The sequence below is a fragment of the Mytilus trossulus genome, chromosome 8 (assembly GCF_036588685.1).
Source record: "Mytilus trossulus isolate FHL-02 chromosome 8, PNRI_Mtr1.1.1.hap1, whole genome shotgun sequence".
Classification (NCBI taxonomy): domain Eukaryota; kingdom Metazoa; phylum Mollusca; class Bivalvia; order Mytilida; family Mytilidae; genus Mytilus; species Mytilus trossulus.
The window spans coordinates 44,362,740-44,382,948 of NC_086380.1; the positions used below are offsets into that span (position 1 = coordinate 44,362,740).

Genomic DNA, 20,209 nt, shown 5'->3' on the forward strand with positions numbered 1-20,209 from the left:
GGTATTGCTCAAATCAGGAACATATATATTGACATACTGTTCCCAGCTCAAATTAGTTGTCATAAGCAAATCATTATCTACGATTTATTCCCACCCGGAATAACTCTTGAGGTTTTGATAAAGAAATCGTTCTCTGATCTTCTCTAAGTATAATGTGACCAACTCACAAGTTTGGCTCAAATCCCAAGTAAGGTTCTTTAGTTGGCATCTGTAGAAACACTGATCTGACCACATTTTCATCTATATGACCTTGACATAGTTGTTACTCCCAAAACGGAGGGTTCCTTATTTCATATCTATCTAGATTTTCGTTACTTCAACTTTCCCACTATGGGCCAATTTTCAATAAACTCATTGTACATAACATGGGATATTGTAGCAAGTCATATGCAGGAGCTGATGGAATGTTGGTTTTTAAAAATGAGAACTTCACAATGGCAAAATTTAAGTCCTTGCTTTTGTCAGTGACAGTTTTAAACCGACCTACTCATTTAAATTCTAGGTGTAAATCGAGATATGAAATAGACAAAACACGTGTATATTAAATACCTACCAACTGTCACTATTTGCGGGGGATTTCCCCCATGAAACAGCTCCAAAATGAAAGTTTCATAAGAGCATATTTGTCCACAATTTTAAACAAGAGTTAATTTTACAATGGCAATAGGTGTTAAAAAGTCTGAAGAAGACAAAAAAAACAACATAAAGAAGCATTTGAAGCCCCTTGAAGGTTTTTTTAGAACTATTAAAGAGCCATCTTGCATGTAAAAGACCCATGGGCATTTTGAAAAGTTGGCAAGTATGATAATATAATTATTGGTGTTTAATGCAGGGCAGCTTTATAGCACTTTCATCAGTCTATATCATGTAGTTACCTATACGGCTGTGTAATTTTCTGTGAAGTACAGCTACAGATATTAGAGGGCCAAATTTTCTGAAGTTTCTCATGTTGCTGTATGGAATTTTCTGGTGAAATACAGCAACAGATATTAGAGACAAAAAAATCTGTAGTTTTTTATGCTGCTGTGTATCTATTTATAGATTATCTTTTATCATGTCGACGAGATTGATTTTCTCGCTTGAGCCAAGACAGCAAAAGCGAGAAAGGCAATCGAGTTGAGATGACTAATGATAAGCTTTTTATCGCTATTTAACCTATGACGTCGTTGTCAATTTTGTTATAAACGCCACATGCCTGCTTAGTTTCTAGCGATAATTTTCCATCTGAAGCGAGAAGAAAAATTTGAAAAATTATCACAAAAGAAGATCAAAGGAAAAATGCACAAAATAGCGAAAAATTTTAATACAGAGGATTTATCATCAGGCAAAGTACTATTGCATGGAATAAATTTTCATCTAAAAACAAGGAATTATTTGAATCTGGAATAATTTTGAATTCTGGAAAATTGATTATGATGAAAACTAACCCAACTTAATAGGGTTAGCCATGTGTGCATGGCTAAAGCTACTTTTTCTTCCACTATCATTTCAGTATGAACTATAAACTAACCCCCCTTAGCCATGACTATTTAGTTAGGTGTTTTCATCATTAATTTCTAATCAATTTTCCAGAATTCAAAATTATTCCAGATTCAAATAATTCCTTGTTTAATAGTTTTATTTCATTTATCATACCATTTTGGAGTCAAGCTCTTTTATTTATCTTTAATGTATGTTTAGTCCAGTGATTAAAATTCAAAAAGGGGGAGGGTTTGGATCTTGAAGAACTAGTTTAATAGATATAAAAAGATGTGGTGTGAGTGCCAATGAGACAACTCTCCATCCAAATAACAGTTTAAAAAAGTAAAACATTATAGGTCAATGTATGGCCTTCAACATGGAGCCTTGGCTCACACAGAACAACAAGCTATAAAGGGCCCCAAAATTACTAGTGTAAAACCATTCAAACGGGAAAACCAAGTTTATAACATAATCATTATAGGGTGTCTGTCCTATGTCAGGAACCTCATCAAAGTTGGTCTTGTGTAATATTTTAATCATTTTTTTTTTATCTTGATAAGATAAGATTTTGGTGTTAATAGAAGATCTTGCAAATGTTTCCATATAATTTATTCACAACTTGAATATGCTTTTGGAGTCACCCCAGCATCACCTTTTATTCATATAAAAACATACTCATTTAAGATGAATCAGAGTATTTTATTTTGTATTTCTCACATGAAAAACCTTCAGAAAATGAGATCACAGTAACAAAGAAATGTATAAATATATCTACGGAATAAGTGTAAAAATTTGTTGCATAAATAGATAAGTATATAGTATATCAGGAATAAATATGTAACTGTATAGTATAGATAAACTTTTCACATAATCATGATAATGTATAAATTGCTAAACATACATGAATTTAAAGTACATTTAATAGATAAGTAAAAATATACTAGAAAAAATGTGTAAGAACCCAGTGTCTCGCCTACTTTTGCTGTAAATCGCAGGCTAAACAAAAATGAGGCAAAAAATCAATAAAAATATTCCTCTTGATACTATCCTATGATTGTAAGACGGTTCTATCCAAGTTTGGTAAAAATCTAGGACAGTTAATGAATCTAATAAATGTGTTGAAAACTTTAACTGCAGACTGTATGTAATGTTAACTGGAAGAAAATCAAAGTCAATTTGAAAGTAAAATACAGAAAAAATGGAGTTATCTTTATACACAATTTTCTAACTTATGATCATAAATAAGCTTCTGTCCAAGTTTGGTACAAACCCAGGATAGTTTAAGAAAGTTATTCAAATTCTAAAAACTTTTACCACAGAGTGAATGTAATGTTTCCCTGCAAAAAACTAAGTCCATTTAAAGGTAAAATACGGAATAAATGCATTTATTATTTTATAAATTTTGCCTCTGGATACTATCTTATGATCATAAACAAGCATCTGTCCAAGTTTGGTACAAACCAAGGATAGTTTAAGAAAGTTATTACAATTCTAAAAACTTTAACCACAGAGTGAATGTAATGTTTCCCTGCAGAAAAAACTAAGTCCATTTAAAAGTAAAATATGGAAAAAATGGATTTATTTTGTTATAAAATTTGCTTCTAGATACTATCTTATGATCATAAACAAGTGTCTGTCCAAGTTTGGTACAAACCAAGGATAGTTTAAGAAAGTTATGAAAATTCTAAAAACTTTAACCACAGAGTGAATGTTATGTTTCCCCGCAAAAAAAACTAAGTCCATTTAAAAGTAAAATACGGAAAAAATGAAATTTTATTTTTACAATATCCAGTATAGTTTAAGAAAGTAATTAAAATTTCAAAAACTTTAACCACAGAGTGAATATTTGTGGACGCCGCGCCGCCGACGACGGAATGTAGGATCGCTTAGTCTCGCTTTTTTCACTAAAGTCGAAGGGTCGACAAAAATGACAATGTATCAGAATAAACTATAAAGAAAATTGACACATTTTGTCCAAAAGATGTTTATCTTAAATAAACTATTATTGTTTTAAACTATTTTCATTTGTAAATATAAAAACTAGCAATAGTTGTTTTATAATAAGTTGTACCATACTACAAGAGAAAAGTGTGTTATACCATATTACAATCATGAAATATATCATACTTCAATATTTACTGTATCTTATTTCACCAAGTTAGTTTAAGATACATATCTCCTAGAAAATTTCGATTGCCCTTGCTCAAAACTTGAAACTTGATCTTGAAATTACAATTAGTTATTTCCCTTTATAAGCAATGTGTGTTATCATTTCCTGCAATAAAGAGAGAAAATTAAAAAAAATATGTTTACCTTAAAAAAAAAATCTTTTGTTATACTGTGGATTAATTATTTTTCGTTGGATACCAATTTTCGTGGATTTCGTGGGTACAGATGAACCACGAATTTAAATGATCAACGAATTACAAAATTTTCAATAGACTTGCATGCAGACTTTGGCAGAACCACGAAATTAAATATCCACGAAAGTCCAAGTTTTGTTCAATCCATGAAAAATTGTACCCACGAAAATAAATGAATCCACAGTAGTAACCTCAAAATATATTGAACTTTACACTGACCATTGTGTAATTAAATTTAGTAAAATATCATCTACTTCCAACCACTACGTTTTTTCCCCCAAAAAGGTAGTATAAATTAATCTACTAAAATGATGTTAGAGTCTAATTCAGACTTTGGGAAATGGGCCACAATGTTTCAAAAAATATGTTTTATGTTGTGTTTTTTTTTAAATTCAATGCAATGTTTATTGAACCACATGCATGCACAATGAAAACCCTTATTTTGTATACATCTTAAAAAATTACATCATTATCACATGTGTACTAAACGTAAAGTTTACATGATAATAATTTCATGATTAAACTACCCTAAACCAAAACACTTCGTAATTGAAATTCATGTAAATTCATGTATTCCTTGAAAAAAAGCATAGCACTATGATAGACAAGCCTAGTTGTTTTGAATTTCAAACAATAGTTTCTCCTCTGTCCAGCACAATAAAATGATTTTCTCCCGGATAAAAATCATTGACAATGAACGATTTGTTTTCTCCCATAGTATCATTGAACTGTGTGTTATTATTCAAATCAACAAAAGATTTATTTTCATCCATCGAACATGTTTGGTGAAACTGCATTTGTTTGTTTTGATTAAGAGGGGACTCGTCCAGCACAAAAGCAGGATTGTCAAACTCTTTGTTTACTGATACATCGCCTTCCTCATTGATCAATGACATGTTTTCATTGTTTGAGGTGGAGTTGCTTCCCATTTCAGTTGTCGCATGGTTAAGGGCATGGGCTGAGTATGATAAGGTATTATGTTCCTGGATGATTGATGAAAAAGATGACACATGAATGATCGGCATAGTTTTACACATTTCTTTCATCTCCGTCAAGTTTTGTAAAGAGCAGCAGCTATTTTGTGAGAATTTGTACCCACTATCATTCAAGCAATGAATATCTTCCCATTTTCCTCTTTGTAAATTAGTTGACGAAACAAAATTATTCATATTATGGAAATTAGATGTTGACAAAAATGTTGGATGTCCTGTACCAGGGCGATACGAATCTACTGGTGCCTCTGCACATCTACTGAAAAGTGCAGTACGATAACCATTTCTACCTTCATTACATGTCATAGATCCCTTTGACCTTTTTCTACTGCTATTTGATGCGATGAAGGATGCAGACTTGTTTTCAGTTTTTCTTCTTTTTTGCCTCTTATCAAGTTTCTTCGGATGTTCATTTGAAAACACTGATGTATCAGATACCATAACTGGTAATTGCTTATTACCGTTGTAACAACTACCATCTTTGTCTCGATAATACGGAGGTGGATCTTTATAAGGTGGAAGTTCAGCGATACTCTCTAAACTTCCTATAGTCTTGTTGTTTGGAAACATGGATTTTTTCGTTTGCTCTTTCATTTTCCTCTTGGTTAATGACTTTAAACTACCCTCAGTACTACTATCAGAGGTTTGTTGTCTCAGACTCAGGTAAGAGGGCAGAGGAGTTCTGTGACTAAATTTAGAAGGAATGGACAGGAAGTTACTGTTATAACTCAAACTTGACCCACAGTTTGAGATCATCTGTGCTTCTGGTGTATCCTAAAATATTTAAATAATACTTCAGTCCACATCAAAGTTCATCTTTTGTTCTTTTAATTATTTTAAATACTGTTAATTTGAATTGAAAAAATGTTACAGAGTTGTAATTGCAATAATTTTAATCTCTCATTTTGGATTTATTTATATGAATAAAGCCGATATATTCTCAATATTGCAAAACTTATACATGAAAAAACATTTTGGTCTGAAATGACAAAATCAAAATTTTAAAGGCACATAATAAGTTCTAAACTTTCAGTAACTAGTGGAGCAAGATTTGCTTCACTTCCAGGGTACTTGGAAGATTTCTGTTGTTTAATCAAGACCTCTCCATTTGTTATATGTTCTTAATATTTAATGTACTTGGCTACAAAGTTAGTTGGCAGGGGAGATAATAATACATGTACATTAATATTAAATGTGTTGTTTTAGGCAAAGGTGACCTGGATAGGTTTGCAAAATTTGTTAAGAATTAAATATTTTTTTCAAATTATTTAAAATTACTGAAATTGTTCATGGTCTGGTGAATGACAAACACAACTTGACCAATTGTTTTTTCTTCACGTGATTTAAGCTTATTTTACACTTGTGAAGTGTTCGGGAATCATTTAGACACATCTTCCTCTCTTAATCGATGATGTAAAGCAGATTTTTCCATGAAAACATACAACTTGAAATCACCTGACCCTCACTTGAAATTTTTAGTGATTAAAAAGTGTTTTCCTAAATTCCTGTTGCCAAAAGTGGTGTATGGATAATTTAAGTGTCTTTCTAGTCTTCTTTAGTTTTAAGGAAATGGACTATTAACTTTAGGTGGAATTGATTATTTTAATATTTTAATCATTTTTTTTTTTATCTTGATAAGATAAGATTTTGGTGTTAATAGAAGATGTTTCCATATAATTTATTCACAACTTGAATATGCTTTTGGAGTCACCCCAGCATCACCTTTTATTCATATAAAAACATACTCATTTAAGATGAATCAGAGTATTTTATTTTGTATTTCTCACATGAAAAACCTTCAGAAAATGAGATCACAGTAACAAAGAAATGTATAAATATATCTACGCAATAAGTGTAAAAATTTGTTGCATAAATAGATAAGTATATAGTATATCAGGAATAAATATGTAACTGTATAGTATAGATAAACTTTTCACATAATCATGATAATGTATAAATTGCTAAACATACATGAATTTAAAGTACATTTAATAGATAAGTAAAAATATACTAGAAAAAATTTGTAAGGGTTCCGCAGAACCCAGTGTCTCGCCTACTTTTGCTGTAAATCGCAGGCTAAACAAAAATGAGGCAAAAAAACAATAAAAATATTCCTCTTGATACTATCCTATGATTGTAAGACGGTTCTATCCAAGTTTGGTAAAAATCTAGGACAGTTAATGAATCTAATAAATGTGTTGAAAACTTTAACTGCAGACTGTATGTAATGTTAACTGGAAGAAAATCAAAGTCAATTTGAAAGTAAAATACAGAAAAAATGGAGTTATCTTTATACACAATTTTCTAACTTATGATCATAAATAAGCTTCTGTCCAAGTTTGGTACAAACCCAGGATAGTTTAAGAAAGTTATTCAAATTCTAAAAACTTTTACCACAGAGTGAATGTAATGTTTCCCTGCAAAAAACTAAGTCCATTTAAAGGTAAAATACGGAATAAATGCATTTATTATTTTATAAATTTTGCCTCTGGATACTATCTTATGATCATAAACAAGCATCTGTCCAAGTTTGGTACAAACCAAGGATAGTTTAAGAAAGTTATTACAATTCTAAAAACTTTAACCACAGAGTGAATGTAATGTTTCCCTGCAGAAAAAACTAAGTCCATTTAAAAGTAAAATATGGAAAAAATGGATTTATTTTGTTATAAAATTTGCTTCTAGATACTATCTTATGATAGAATTAAATATTTTTATCAAATTATTTAAAATTACTGAAATTGTTCATGGTCTGGTGAATGACAAACACAACTTGACCAATTGCTTTTTCTTCACGTGATTTAAGCTTATTTTTAGTGTTGGATAATCGGTTGAAATTACCAATCGATTATCTATTACAATCGGTTGACAGCAACCAACCGACTATCGGTTATAATCGGATCATAACACCTTGGCCTCTTTTTTTAAAGGAAATCATGCATTTAGTCTCATTGTACTTGTCTAATGTGTATATCCATATCATTGCAGAGTTTATATACCTGTATTCATATTTGATCTTTTGTTTCCATTTCATATTCTGGCATAATTACTACTAAATTATAATTCTGGTACCTTTGATAATTATCTATTTAGCAGTTAAAACAATGAATTAATAAGAATCAAGATTCATATTGAACATATTTTATCTCATAATAACCAACAGTGACACTAACATTTCTAAATTTCAATGGTGAAACTCACAAAAAAAATTCAATAACATAGCTGTATGAACATTTGAATGCTTCAAATTAGGAAAAGATATATAAAGTTTTTTTAACTTTTAGAAATTTAAAATTACCAGAAAAAAATAAAACAATGCATTTGCATTTTACAGTAAACATGGGTATTAAGCCAATGTCTGTTAATTCATGTAGAACGCTTTTATTACTTTTGTAATCATTATTTTCTTTCAATTGTGTCATTCGTGTGTCTGAACTTATAATTGCAAGAATGCGGAATTTTTACATAGTTGAACCGTATCCGATTCGTGATTGTTTTATTTTTATAAATGGCGGACAAATTTCGGAAAATTTACAAAAGTAAACGATGTTTGGCAAGCAATCTGGAAAGGAATATGACGTTTTTGATGCTACAAATGGATAACACATTAATAAAAGGCAACTTGCAACACGTTTTAATGAAGCAACGGAATTATTTTGTCTAAAATCAGAATTATTTGTACGCTCTCAAGTAACAAGTAGCGGAATAGAAAGAAAGTATTTCATACAAAGTTATTACTCTTAAATACCATTCCATCAATCTGCAAATGCTTTTTGTCACGTTTATAAAGAAGGAAATTAGTTATTTCTTTAATTATAGGATGTTTGACATTGTTACTGTCATCGACTGATATTTTTTGTTAATATTGTTTGACTGCGCATATGAAATGCAAACAATAAACGGACCGGAAGTTGACAAGCTCAAAGTCCGGAAACTTTAACGACAATCGATTGAACAAAATCCCAATCGATTATCGACATCGCCAGTCCCAACCAACTGATTTCCGACTTATTCCGATCATCGGAACAACACTACTTATTTTACACTTGTGAAGTGTTCGGGAATCATTTAGACACATCTTCCTCTCTTAATCGATGATGTAAAGCAGATTTTTCCATGAAAACATACAACTTGAAATCACCTGACCCTCACTTGAAATTTTTAGTGATTAAAAAGTGTTTTCCTAAATTCCTGTTGCCAAAAGTGGTGTATGGATAATTTAAGTGTCTTTCTAGTCTTCTTTAGTTTTAAGGAAATGGACTATTAACTTTAGGTTAAATTGATTACTGAACATAATTGCCCACCTTTATTGTGATATCAAAGCCAAAAACACATGATGAAAATTACCTTTAAGAAAACAGATCCGTCAGTACTGCTAGCTGCAGACGGCATAATCACTAAAAATAGATATTTAATTCCATGAAATTCAGTGGTTGGGTGTTTGTTGTTGTATATCATAGTTGTTTTTGTTCATTATTTTGTACATGAATCAGGGTTTTAGTGTTCTCATTTGAATTATTTTACATGTCATTCAGGTCTTTTAAAGCAGACTATGCCGTGGTTTGCTCATTATTGAGGACGTCACATGACCTATAACTGTTATCGTTTATTTCATGTAATTTGGTCTTTGGATGGGATTCTCATTGGCAACTAGACATCATTGAGATGTAAGAAGTTGTATACATTATGACACACCCTCTGGTGTTTGTTAATATACATGTCAATTATAAAGTTTGAAATTATAACGGTTCTCAAGATATATAGCGTATATGATCTTTAGTAGTCTGTGTTTAACTCATTCATGTCTTTTCTTAATTCACATATATATCATTGTTAATCATTGATGACCACAGATTTTCCGATGATACTTTAAGTAAGGTTTTGACTGGCTAGTAATAACAGTAGTAACTACTTAGATTTATCGGCCACCGAATATTAAGGCATGCATGGTAATATTGAAGCATGCATTGTTTAACTACCTCTATGTACACAGAACTGTCCTGGAGTCATTGCGTAATCTCCTGATCCTCTGATGGAGGACATTTCAGGATCAAAAAACCTTCTGTGGGAATCCTCAAAGTCATCAGATGGTCTAGAAACCTACAATTTTGATACAGGCATTAGCAAGAGCTGTACTCAAGTAGATGTTATACAAAATGTTGTTTTTTTAAACATGCTAATGTGTGTAAAAAGTTAAATAACAAAAATACTAAACTCAGAGGAGAATCCAATTGAAGAGTCCATAATCACATGGCAAATTCAAATCACAAAACACATCAAAACGAATGGACAAGAACTGTCATATTTCTGACTTGGTACAGGCATTTTTAAATGTAGAAAGCTCTAAACCTCTCACTTTAATGACAGTCTCATCAAATTCCATTATATTTACAATGATGCGTGAACTAAACAGACATAATAAATAAAATAGTCAAAATATGTTTTGGGGTAAAGCTCTTGCTGAGATATATTTTGACCAAAAACTATAACAAAATTACAATTTCCAGATTAAATATGAAAATTTTGATATATATTTATAACATCATAAACTACAACCAACCATTTTAGACTCAAGTTATCAGATGAGAGCATCCAGTCCATTTATCAATTAAATTAACATAATTTTGAATGGCTTGAACAAATTATCTATTTTTGCTAAATATTTCAGGAGCCAAAAAATGTCTCTAATATATGTTAAACCCTCCTCCTTTCAAAAGATTTAGTTCTTGTACTTAAGTTATTATCTTCAAACCAACTAAGTGATTGACAGACAGACAGATGTGTGTATTTTTATAAACTTTCCTCCTCCAGGAAGAGGTATATATCATCAGATAAAAATTAGTAAGGGACATAACTCTTGAACATTTGATGTCAAAACTATAAAAAAAAAAAAAAATGAATTATCTTCTGACAAAAGATATGATACATGTAGATGGACAGAAGACAATATATACATCCCTCTTTAAAAAGGGTAGGACAATTAAACGCTATGAAAAGTGTCTAAAGGATGACTGAGAGCGATTATAATACTGTTTTAAGCTAAGATCAATCAAATAAAATCTACTATGTTTCTGATATTTTGTCAGACAGAGACAAACAAAATAGGCCTTTCAAATAAATCATATTTCTCAACTCTTTTTAATTAACAATATGATGAAGATAGTAATACCCTGATTTTAACACTGTTCTGATAGTTCTGGTTGTTTTTCTCTCCATTATTTACTTTTTTTGTCATTAGCAGAGTTTTATTTCTTTGGTGTTTCTGTCTAAATCTGTCATACACTTGAACTTCAACTCTCTTTTGTTTTTCTTTTCTTTGTTTCCTGAAATATCAGAATAAAAAGAGTAAAATTAGGCAGAAATTCACCTTAAATTAAACAAAAGGAATAAAAGTTTCTATGTAGTAGGTAAATTGACCAAAACAGCACTTCTGAAGAATTTCAAGTTGTATTATTTTTTCTGAAGATAGATAATGCTTATAATTAACTTTAAAATAAATTATGATATTTAGGCAATAATTCACTTAAAAGTTGATTTTGTTGGTGTAAATATTTTTGAATCAAGAAACTTGATTGATAAGATTTTTGTTTTCCTCACGCCCAGTTGAAAATAGATCTGGTCATTTAACCCTTACTGTCAATGATAGTACAGGATCTATTTTATAAGGGTCACTTACCAGTACACATTTTTTTTGCTCCAATGGCTATCAACAAAAAGAGCATCTCACAATAAAATGAAATACATCTTAATCTTTATTATTTACTTACTTAACATAGCAGAAAGAAATTGCTGCAATCAGTGGTATAACAATTACTAGCAAAGCCAACAGTGATAAATTAGATCCTTCTGAAATATATCAACATGAACAATACTGATTTATGTTTGTTTGAATTGAAGAATCATTGGTGGCTGTCAGCCGTATTCTGCTCTTTGTTAGGGTTGTTGTCTCTGACATTTTCACCATTTTTATTCTCAATTTTAAACATACATCCATCAATAATCAGTTTCTGGAGAATTTTATCAATAAAACTAATAATAAATTTGATACATCTTAATTCATACTTTTAAAATCTAAAACTATACCCCCCTTTTTTTCCCTTATAAAAGATACTGTGTTCATGGTTTCTTCAAAGAATTGGACAAAAAAATGTGAAAGAACTTTTTTTATATGCAAGTTTTTAGAGTACGTTCTTTGTAATATAATGTTCACATGTACTTTTATAGTTCTCTCACCATGTTTTTCAACTGGAACGGCATCAAAGATGAGCTCAAATTTAGATTTCGCATGATTTATAATCTGGAAGTATATCCAAATCCTGTTGCTAATGGAAATATACACTTCAGGAATGTCATTGCCACACATATCATGACCATTCACCCTACGATTCTTGCTGTCATAGGAACCATAAAGAATAAATCCATCTAAGCACCTATCATTTGACATCGAAGGAAGGTCAAATGTCAAGAACTTTAACCTAGTGACATAATCGTCTGGAACAATAATCATCCAATCGCACTGCAGTATTTTCTTTTTTTCATCATATACTGGAGAGAAGATGTGACCAGAGGTAGCTTCTATTGTAGTAAAACAGTCATCTGCTAAAATAGAAATTTGAAAATAAATAATTACAATAACTTTAAAAATGTACTGATCTTGCAGATTAAACTTCAACTTACTTTTTCTAAACATATTCAAATTAACTTTAGATTGAATTGTTGGTCTATAACCCTTACTTTCAGCCTATTGGCTATTAAAGGCTATATTGGGGCAATTATTTTTCATTGGTGGAGAAAGATGGAGAGCCCTGAGACCTTCAGCAGAAAAAATGGTAATGCTGTTTAATTGAGATTGGAGACAAAGGCACCTGACATCTGCAGTGTTCCAAGTAGTAACCTCAGTGTTGCCTGGGTAGTGATACAGTATATGGACTACTTAGACCCCAAGGCCATCAAGACCCCTAGTAAAATGGAGTTAACTGAAGTCTGAGGGTCAAATAATTTACATAAAATGAGATGAGCTACAATATTGATACAACACATCAAATTTTATGGCTAAACATTACAAGTTGTTCCCTCTTAAACCAACCTATTAGATTATTAGTTACCTTTTGCTCCATCATCAGCCAAAGAAGTTGTTGTAGCAATTTGTGGCTTTGATGTTGACAGTACATTGTATTTCACTGTTGTCAAGGTGGTAGTTGGTTGTGGAGTAAATTTTTGAATTGTTTGATCAGAAAACCTCTCAAGGATATCTGAACTGACATTTGATGTTTCTGCTGCAGTTTTTAAGTATGAAATGTTTCTGTTGTCATTTTCATTGAAGGCTGAATTTGTTGAATTTTCTGTACTTTCTAGCAGTTGCTTTGTCTGAAAATAGAATACTTTGCCTAAGAAAAAATGTAAGAAATTAAACTATGTGTACAATGAAATAAAAAACAATAGATATATATATATGTCATGCATGTTAAACAATTCTTTTTAAATTTTTTTAATAATTTTTATAAATTTTCCCAGTCCCTCCCCCTCCCCCTTTCCCCCTTTGGCTTTTCTCTTTCTCTAGATTTGTTTTCATGGAAGCGTTTAAGCCCAGGTAGCCACCAAGAAAAAACATTTTTTAACTGATTTGTTCCACTAAAATCATTCATATATACAGGTAAATGTATTATTTATTTTTAAATCTATATAATAAAACCAAACAAACTTTTGAATCTGTTCAAAGTTTAGATTTTTCTACCCTATATACCACTTTGCCTCATATTCTTATTAAGGAAAAATTCACATCCCTAATTAACTGGGCATTTAAAAAGTCGGAATGCCAGTACATATGTTCAAACTCTTTTAGATAATTTTTTAGTAGCAATAAACAAAAGAACTATGTCAATTGGACATGCTTTGATACTATTTATGCGCTTGAATATTTTACTTGATAACATTTTTGTTCGCTTTGGAGATTCCGTATATCGTCAAGTTATTGGAATTCCAATGGGGACTAACTGTGCACCACTTATTGCGGACCTGTTTTTGTATTGTTATGAGTTGCAATTTATGACTAAAATTAGCAAAGACCCATCAAAACAACATTTGATACAAAAATTTAACAATACTTTTAGATATTTGGATGATATATTGGCTCTCAATAATGACGACTTCAGTATGTATACTAAAGAAATTTATCCTGTAGAACTTACTTTAAATAAAGCTAATGATAACAATGACCACTGCCCTTTCCTCGATCTTGATATCTATATCATAAACGGGAAGCTTAATACAAAAATTTATGATAAAAGAGATGATTTTTCATTTCCTATTGTTAATTATCCATTTTTAGATGGTGACGTTCCCTTGTCACCATCTTATGGTGTTTATATATCTCAACTTGTCAATTCGCTCGTGTAAGTAACAACGTATTAGATTTTAGCGAGAGAAATTTATGTATTACTGAAAAATTATTACACCAGGGTTTTCGATATCACAAACTGGTCAAAACATTTACTAAATTTTATCACCGGTATAAGGAAATAATTCGTAAATATAACTCAACATGCAGACATCTTATACGTTCAGGTATTTCACATCCAAAATTTTATGGAAATATTCTTTATAAAGCACAAAAATGTCAGTATTCTCCTCAGAAACTAACAAAACCTTTAAAAAGACTCATTAAAAGGGGATATAGTTACGTTACTGTTGTCAGGTCATTAAAGATTGCATATTTTGGCTTTAACATTGATTCACTGATAGGGTCTTTGCATCGGAACTAAACACATTTATTTCTAAAAAACAGTTGTTGGCATGACACGGGTTATGTTCTTCTCATATATTTTATGATAGTATGATACTAAACCCCTAACGGGAGGGATTGTACCTGATATTCATATGATGAAGACATAATCTTTCAATCAGTTTAATTGAGGTCTGGAGCTGGCATGTCAGTTAACTGCTAGTAGTCTGTTGTTATTTATGTATTATTGTCATTTTATTTATTTTCTTTTGTTACATCTTTTGACATCGGACTCGGACCTCTCTTGAACTGAATTTTAATGTGCGTATTGCTATTCTTTTACTTTTCTACATTGACTAGAGGTATAGGGGGAGGGTTGAGATCTCATAAACATGTTTAACCCCTCCGCAATTTTGCGCCTGTCCCAAGTCAGGAGCCTCTGGCCTTTGTTAGTCTTGTATGATTTTAAATTTTAGTTTCTTGTGTATAATTCGGAGTTTAGTATGATGTCCATTATCACTGTACTATTATGCATATTTTAGGGGCCAGCTGAAGGACACCTACGGGTGCGGGAATTCTCGCTACATTGAAGACCCATTGGTTGCCTTCAGCTGTTGTTTGCTCTATGGTCGGGTGGTTGTCGCTTTGACATATTCACCATTTCCTTTCTCAATTTTATTAGAAAAATTGTCAATACACAATTGCAAATGCTTATTTTGTCATCTATATTTATAGCAAATCTTAAGACTGTGTCTATGGTTAATAAGATTGTGTATAGTCTAAAATACATACGAAATGCTGCCTTTAATAATTGTTTGTAAACAAGTTCTTTCATCAGTCAAAGCTCAGACATAAACAAGTTGCTTTGATACAACCGCAAAAATTTAAAACTAGAGGCTCCAAAGAGCCTGTGTAGCTCACCTTGGTCTATATGAATATTAATCAAAGGACACAGATGGATTTGTGACAAAATTGTGTTTTGGTGATGGGGATGTGTTTGTAGATCCTACTTTTCTAAACATTCTCTTGCTGCTTACAATTATCTCTATCTATAATGAACTTGGCCCAATAGATTCAGTGGAAAAGTTAGTGACAATTTACAAATTTTAAGAAAATTGTTAAAAATTGACTATAAAAGGGCAATAACTCCCTAGGGGGTCAATTGACCATTTTGGTCATGTTGACTTATTTGTAGATCTTACTTTGCTGAACATTTTTGCTGTGTACAGTTTATCTCTATCTATAATAATATTCAAGATAATAACATAAAACAGCAAAATTTCCTTAAAATTATCCATTCAGGGGCAGCAACCGAACAATAGGTTGTCCAATTCATCTGAAAATTTCAGGGTAGATAGATCTTGACCTGATAAACAATATACCCCCTTTGTAAGATTTGCTCTAAATGCTTTAGTTTTTGAGTTATGCCAAAACTGCATTTCACCCCTGTTCTATTTTTAGCCATGGCGGACATCTTGGTTGGTATGCTGGGTCACCAGACACAATTTTTAAACTAGATACCCCAATGATGATTGTGGCTAAGTTTGGTTGAATTTGGCCCAGTAGTTTCATAGGAGAAGATTTTTCTAAAAGATTACTAAGATTTACGAAAAATTGTAAAAAATGGACTATAAAGGGCAATAACTCCTTAGGGGGTCAATTGACCATTTTGGTAATGTTGACTTATTAGTAGATCTTACTTTGCTGAACATTTTTGCTGTTTACAGTTTATCTCTATCTATAATATTATTCAAGATAATAACCAAAAACAGCAAAATTTCCTTAAAATTACCAATTCAGGGGCAGCAACCTAACAACGGGTTGTCTGATTCATCTGAAAATTTCAGGGCAGATAGATCTTGACCTGATAAACACTTTTACCACATGTCAGATTTGCTCTAAATGCTTTTGTTGTTGAGTTATAAGCCATAAACTGCATTTTACCCCTATGTTCTTTTTTTTATTTGTGGCGGCCATCTTGGTTGGTATGCCGGGTCACCAGACACAATTTTTAAACTAGATACCCCAATGATGATTGTGGCTAAGTTTGGTTGAATTTGGCCCAGTAGTTTCAGAGGAGAAGATTTTTGTAAAAGTTTACAGACGACGGACTCCAGACGACGACGGACGACTGACGCCAAGTGATGAGAAAAAAAAATGGTTGTAAATTGATATCACGTCGTGTCATCCTAGGTCAGATGATTTCCGGATAATAACTTAAGTATAAGTAAATAGAAATCAATAAAATTTCAACACAATGTTAATAACCACAAAAGGAAGATTGGGAATAATTTTGAGGATTATGGTCCTAAAGGTATAGGAATTAGGGCCCAAAACAAGCATTTATCTTAGTTTCAGGACCATTAGTCATGTAAGTTGAGTATAAGTATTTTAAATGCTCTGAAATTGTACCATAATGTTTAAGGGAGTTGGCTTCTCAGTTTCTAAGTAATTAACTTTTCAAAACACTAGTTTAAATTGATAGGGAATTATTAGAGGAGTCCAAAGAGCAAACAAAATATATAGGTCGCCGTCCTTGTTTTCCAGATATTAGTAATTGAAATTTTGGCGGGGAAATATTCTCTCCTGACTTTTCATAGCTTTATCATTGACATGTTGAAGCTCTCAAAAACTGTTAGAAAGTAATTAAAATTTTATCAAACTTTAACAGATGGCTTATCATCATACATGTTAAAGATTGACAAAAAGAAAAATGGGGGTCACCGGGCAAATTTTTTCAAGGCATTCAAATGGATAAAACCAGAGGATTCCGAAAATCTGACAAAAAATCCAAAACATGACAAGCCAGCTTCCTTAATATCATAATTAGAAGCTTGGGATTTATTTTAAGGGTTGTGGGGGAAACAGTCTATGAATCAAAAGCCAAAAAGGGGCCAAAAACAAGCATTTTTCTAGTTTCAGGACAATAACTTGAGTGTAACTGTATGGATCTCTCTGAGATTGTACCACAAGGTTTCATATAATAAAGGGAAGGCTTGGATTGAGTTTGGGTTAATATCCCCGAACATGTAGGAATAAGGAGCCAAAAAAGGGCCAAAAAGAAGAATTTTACTAGTTTATAGACAATAACTTGTGTATAAGTGTTTGGATTGCTCTAAAATTATATTGAAAGGTTTCTAACTATAAAGGAAAGGCTGTAATTGAGTTAAGGGGTTTTTGGAACAAGGGGGTTTCAATAAGTCGGGGCCAAAAAAGGAGCCCAAAAAGCATTTTTGTAGTTTCCAGTCGATAACTTGTGTTTAAGTGCATAAATCTCTCTGAAGTTATACCACATGTTTCCATACTACAAAGGGATGGTTATGAGGGCTTATGGCTCAAATCAAATAGCAAATAGGGGCAAAAAAGGGGGGAAACAAGGGTTTTTCTGGTTTAAGGACAATATAGACAATTTAAAAGCAGTATAAGGGAGGTAGGTAATCCAATTCCATTTAAAGAATACTGTTATATATTTGTTTGATTACCTTCCTTACACTGCTTGAAAAATTTAAAAGTATTAAGAAATGATGGTTGTCTTGAGATGATTAGCTGTATTTTTTTATTTAGAAGTTACTATTAATTAAGATTAATTTTAACCATGACTGTATGACATTTTATATTTTAATATTTTATTATGTATTTAAATGAGTAGTTATTTTTGCAAACTCCATCAGAAATTTCATTAGGTCACATTCATTCTGTGTCAGAAACCTATGCTGTGTCAACTATTTAATCACAATCCAAATTCAGAGCTGTATCCAGCTTGAATGTTGTGTCCATACTTGTCCCAACTTTCAGGGTTAAACCTCTGCAGTTGTATAAAGCTGTGCCCTGTAGACATCTGGTTTTATTTTCGAATTGCAGAAGTGAAAAATGAATTATCATAAAAATTGTATTTTAAGTTGGAAAATGACAGAGTTTAAGTCTATATATTTATATTTTTGAAAAGACTTAATTGTATTTGCTGGCCAAAGTGCACCACCTATAACATCTGTTCATTCTTAATTGTCTCTTCTGTACTTCTTTTTATTTGGACATGTTTTAGCATGTTTAGTATCTGTAGTATATAAATCATAAATCAAATATGAGAATCTGTGAACAAGAATTTTATTCTTGACAGTAAATCCCTTTTTTAAATTTTCAAGATAATTACTACACCATGGATTCATTTATTTTCTTGGGTAACATTTTTTTGTTATTGAGGAAAACTTGCATTTTCATGGATATTTAATTTTGTGGTTTTGGCAAAGTCTGTATATAAATATTCCTTTAATAGGAAGTTTATAATTTGTTGAACATTTAAATTTGTGGTTCCCCCGTACCAACATCTATGAAAATTGGTATCAAACTAATATTAACAAATCCATATTATCGTGTCTTGTCTATTAATTTTATTAATTAATCACAATTTTACTAGCATTCATCTAACATGTCTAAAGTTAACATAAATAAAATGATACAAAATTGTATCAATAATTATTAATATATCTAATTAAAATAATTCAATTTATTTTTTCGTCTGTTCATAGAAACCTGACCCTTATTAATACCAAATCAAAAAATTAAACATAACTGACAGGCTATATAAAGTATGGCCAAACTAGCAATGTGGCTAGTTATAAAGTCCTGCATGGATTAAGGATGAGAGCACCCTAGGCATACAGAAACAGGCCCTGTGTAGGAATTATCCCTTAACTGTGAGGCTTCAAACAGTCATTTTTAGCTACCGTTTAATGGCATAAATCGTTATTGTTTTTCTTCAAAATATCGGTATTGTGATTCGTCATTATATGTCTCATATAAAAATCTGATTTTTTATGGTCGAAGTCAATATTTTATCTGTTTATTTGTCATTCACCAAAAATTACTGTTAATATCATCTGACAATATTTTTATCGTTCTTTGTCATGAAGGTATCCTGGACAATACAACCCTTTACAATGTTTTTTTTCTCATTTTTTAATGAATGCCCTTTACTGTCAAGTGTCAAAGGGTCAATTGCCTTTAGTCATGTTAGTGTAAGATCTAAGCTGCGAAAATGTAGCTCTATTGTCTTTGAATTTTTTTTGCCATAGATTAAAACCTTTGATTTTTTTTGCCATAGACGCAAATATCAAAAATCATGAAAAGGACTTTAAGAGCATGAAGAGCTACATTTTTCGCAGGTAGTGTCAGATTAGTTAAAAAAAATTATGTGATTCATCAACATCATTTTTTTTTATCATCTTAATAAAAAAGTGTAGATTTCATCATGATGCACCAAAAATGACCTTTAACGTAATTTCGTAAGAAAATTTATAACATCATTTGTCAAGCATATACCCTCATTAAGAAAGACCCTCTTATTTGTTTGTTTGGTTCTGCTCTGTAAATAAATAAATAACAATAATGGATGTTTGTTTGGTAGATCTATGAGGTTGTTTACCTGAACACTTGGTATCAAGAAAAAATAAAGAAAAATAAAAACATAATTGAATGATTGTAGTAATGTCGTCATTGGATGTGACTGCTTTAAACTTTGTTGTCTAACTTTTCTAAATATTGTTCATCTAAAAACTCCCGCGAAAAATTAAGTCACAGTTCTTTGAAAAGCAGGATGAGTCAAAAGGCCTTCCGAACAGAAAAGAAAAACTTTTATTAGAATACAGAATTATTAGCTCTTATTTAAATATATA

At 31.3% G+C, this 20,209-nt stretch overlaps 1 protein-coding gene across 2 annotated transcripts; it reads right to left on the minus strand.

Moving 5' to 3' along the window:
* Positions 1 to 1,961: 1,961 nt before the first annotated feature.
* Positions 1,962 to 20,123, minus strand: LOC134680996 (uncharacterized). 2 transcript variants are annotated; one of them, XM_063540329.1, is made up of 8 exons: positions 19,960 to 20,123; positions 12,922 to 13,183; positions 12,050 to 12,412; positions 11,584 to 11,662; positions 10,986 to 11,139; positions 9,796 to 9,916; positions 9,164 to 9,213; positions 1,962 to 5,590 (listed from the first exon to the last, which is right to left on the minus strand). In XM_063540329.1, the coding sequence occupies exons 1-8, from the start codon at positions 20,029 to 20,031 to the stop codon at positions 4,451 to 4,453; spliced, it is 2,241 nt and encodes a 746-aa protein (XP_063396399.1). In that variant the 5' UTR covers positions 20,032 to 20,123; the 3' UTR covers positions 1,962 to 4,450. The 2 variants fall into 2 exon arrangements, with proteins under 2 accessions (XP_063396399.1, XP_063396398.1); XM_063540328.1 differs by having other exon boundaries at positions 1,964 to 5,590; positions 12,050 to 12,415.
* Positions 20,124 to 20,209: the final 86 nt, after the last annotated feature.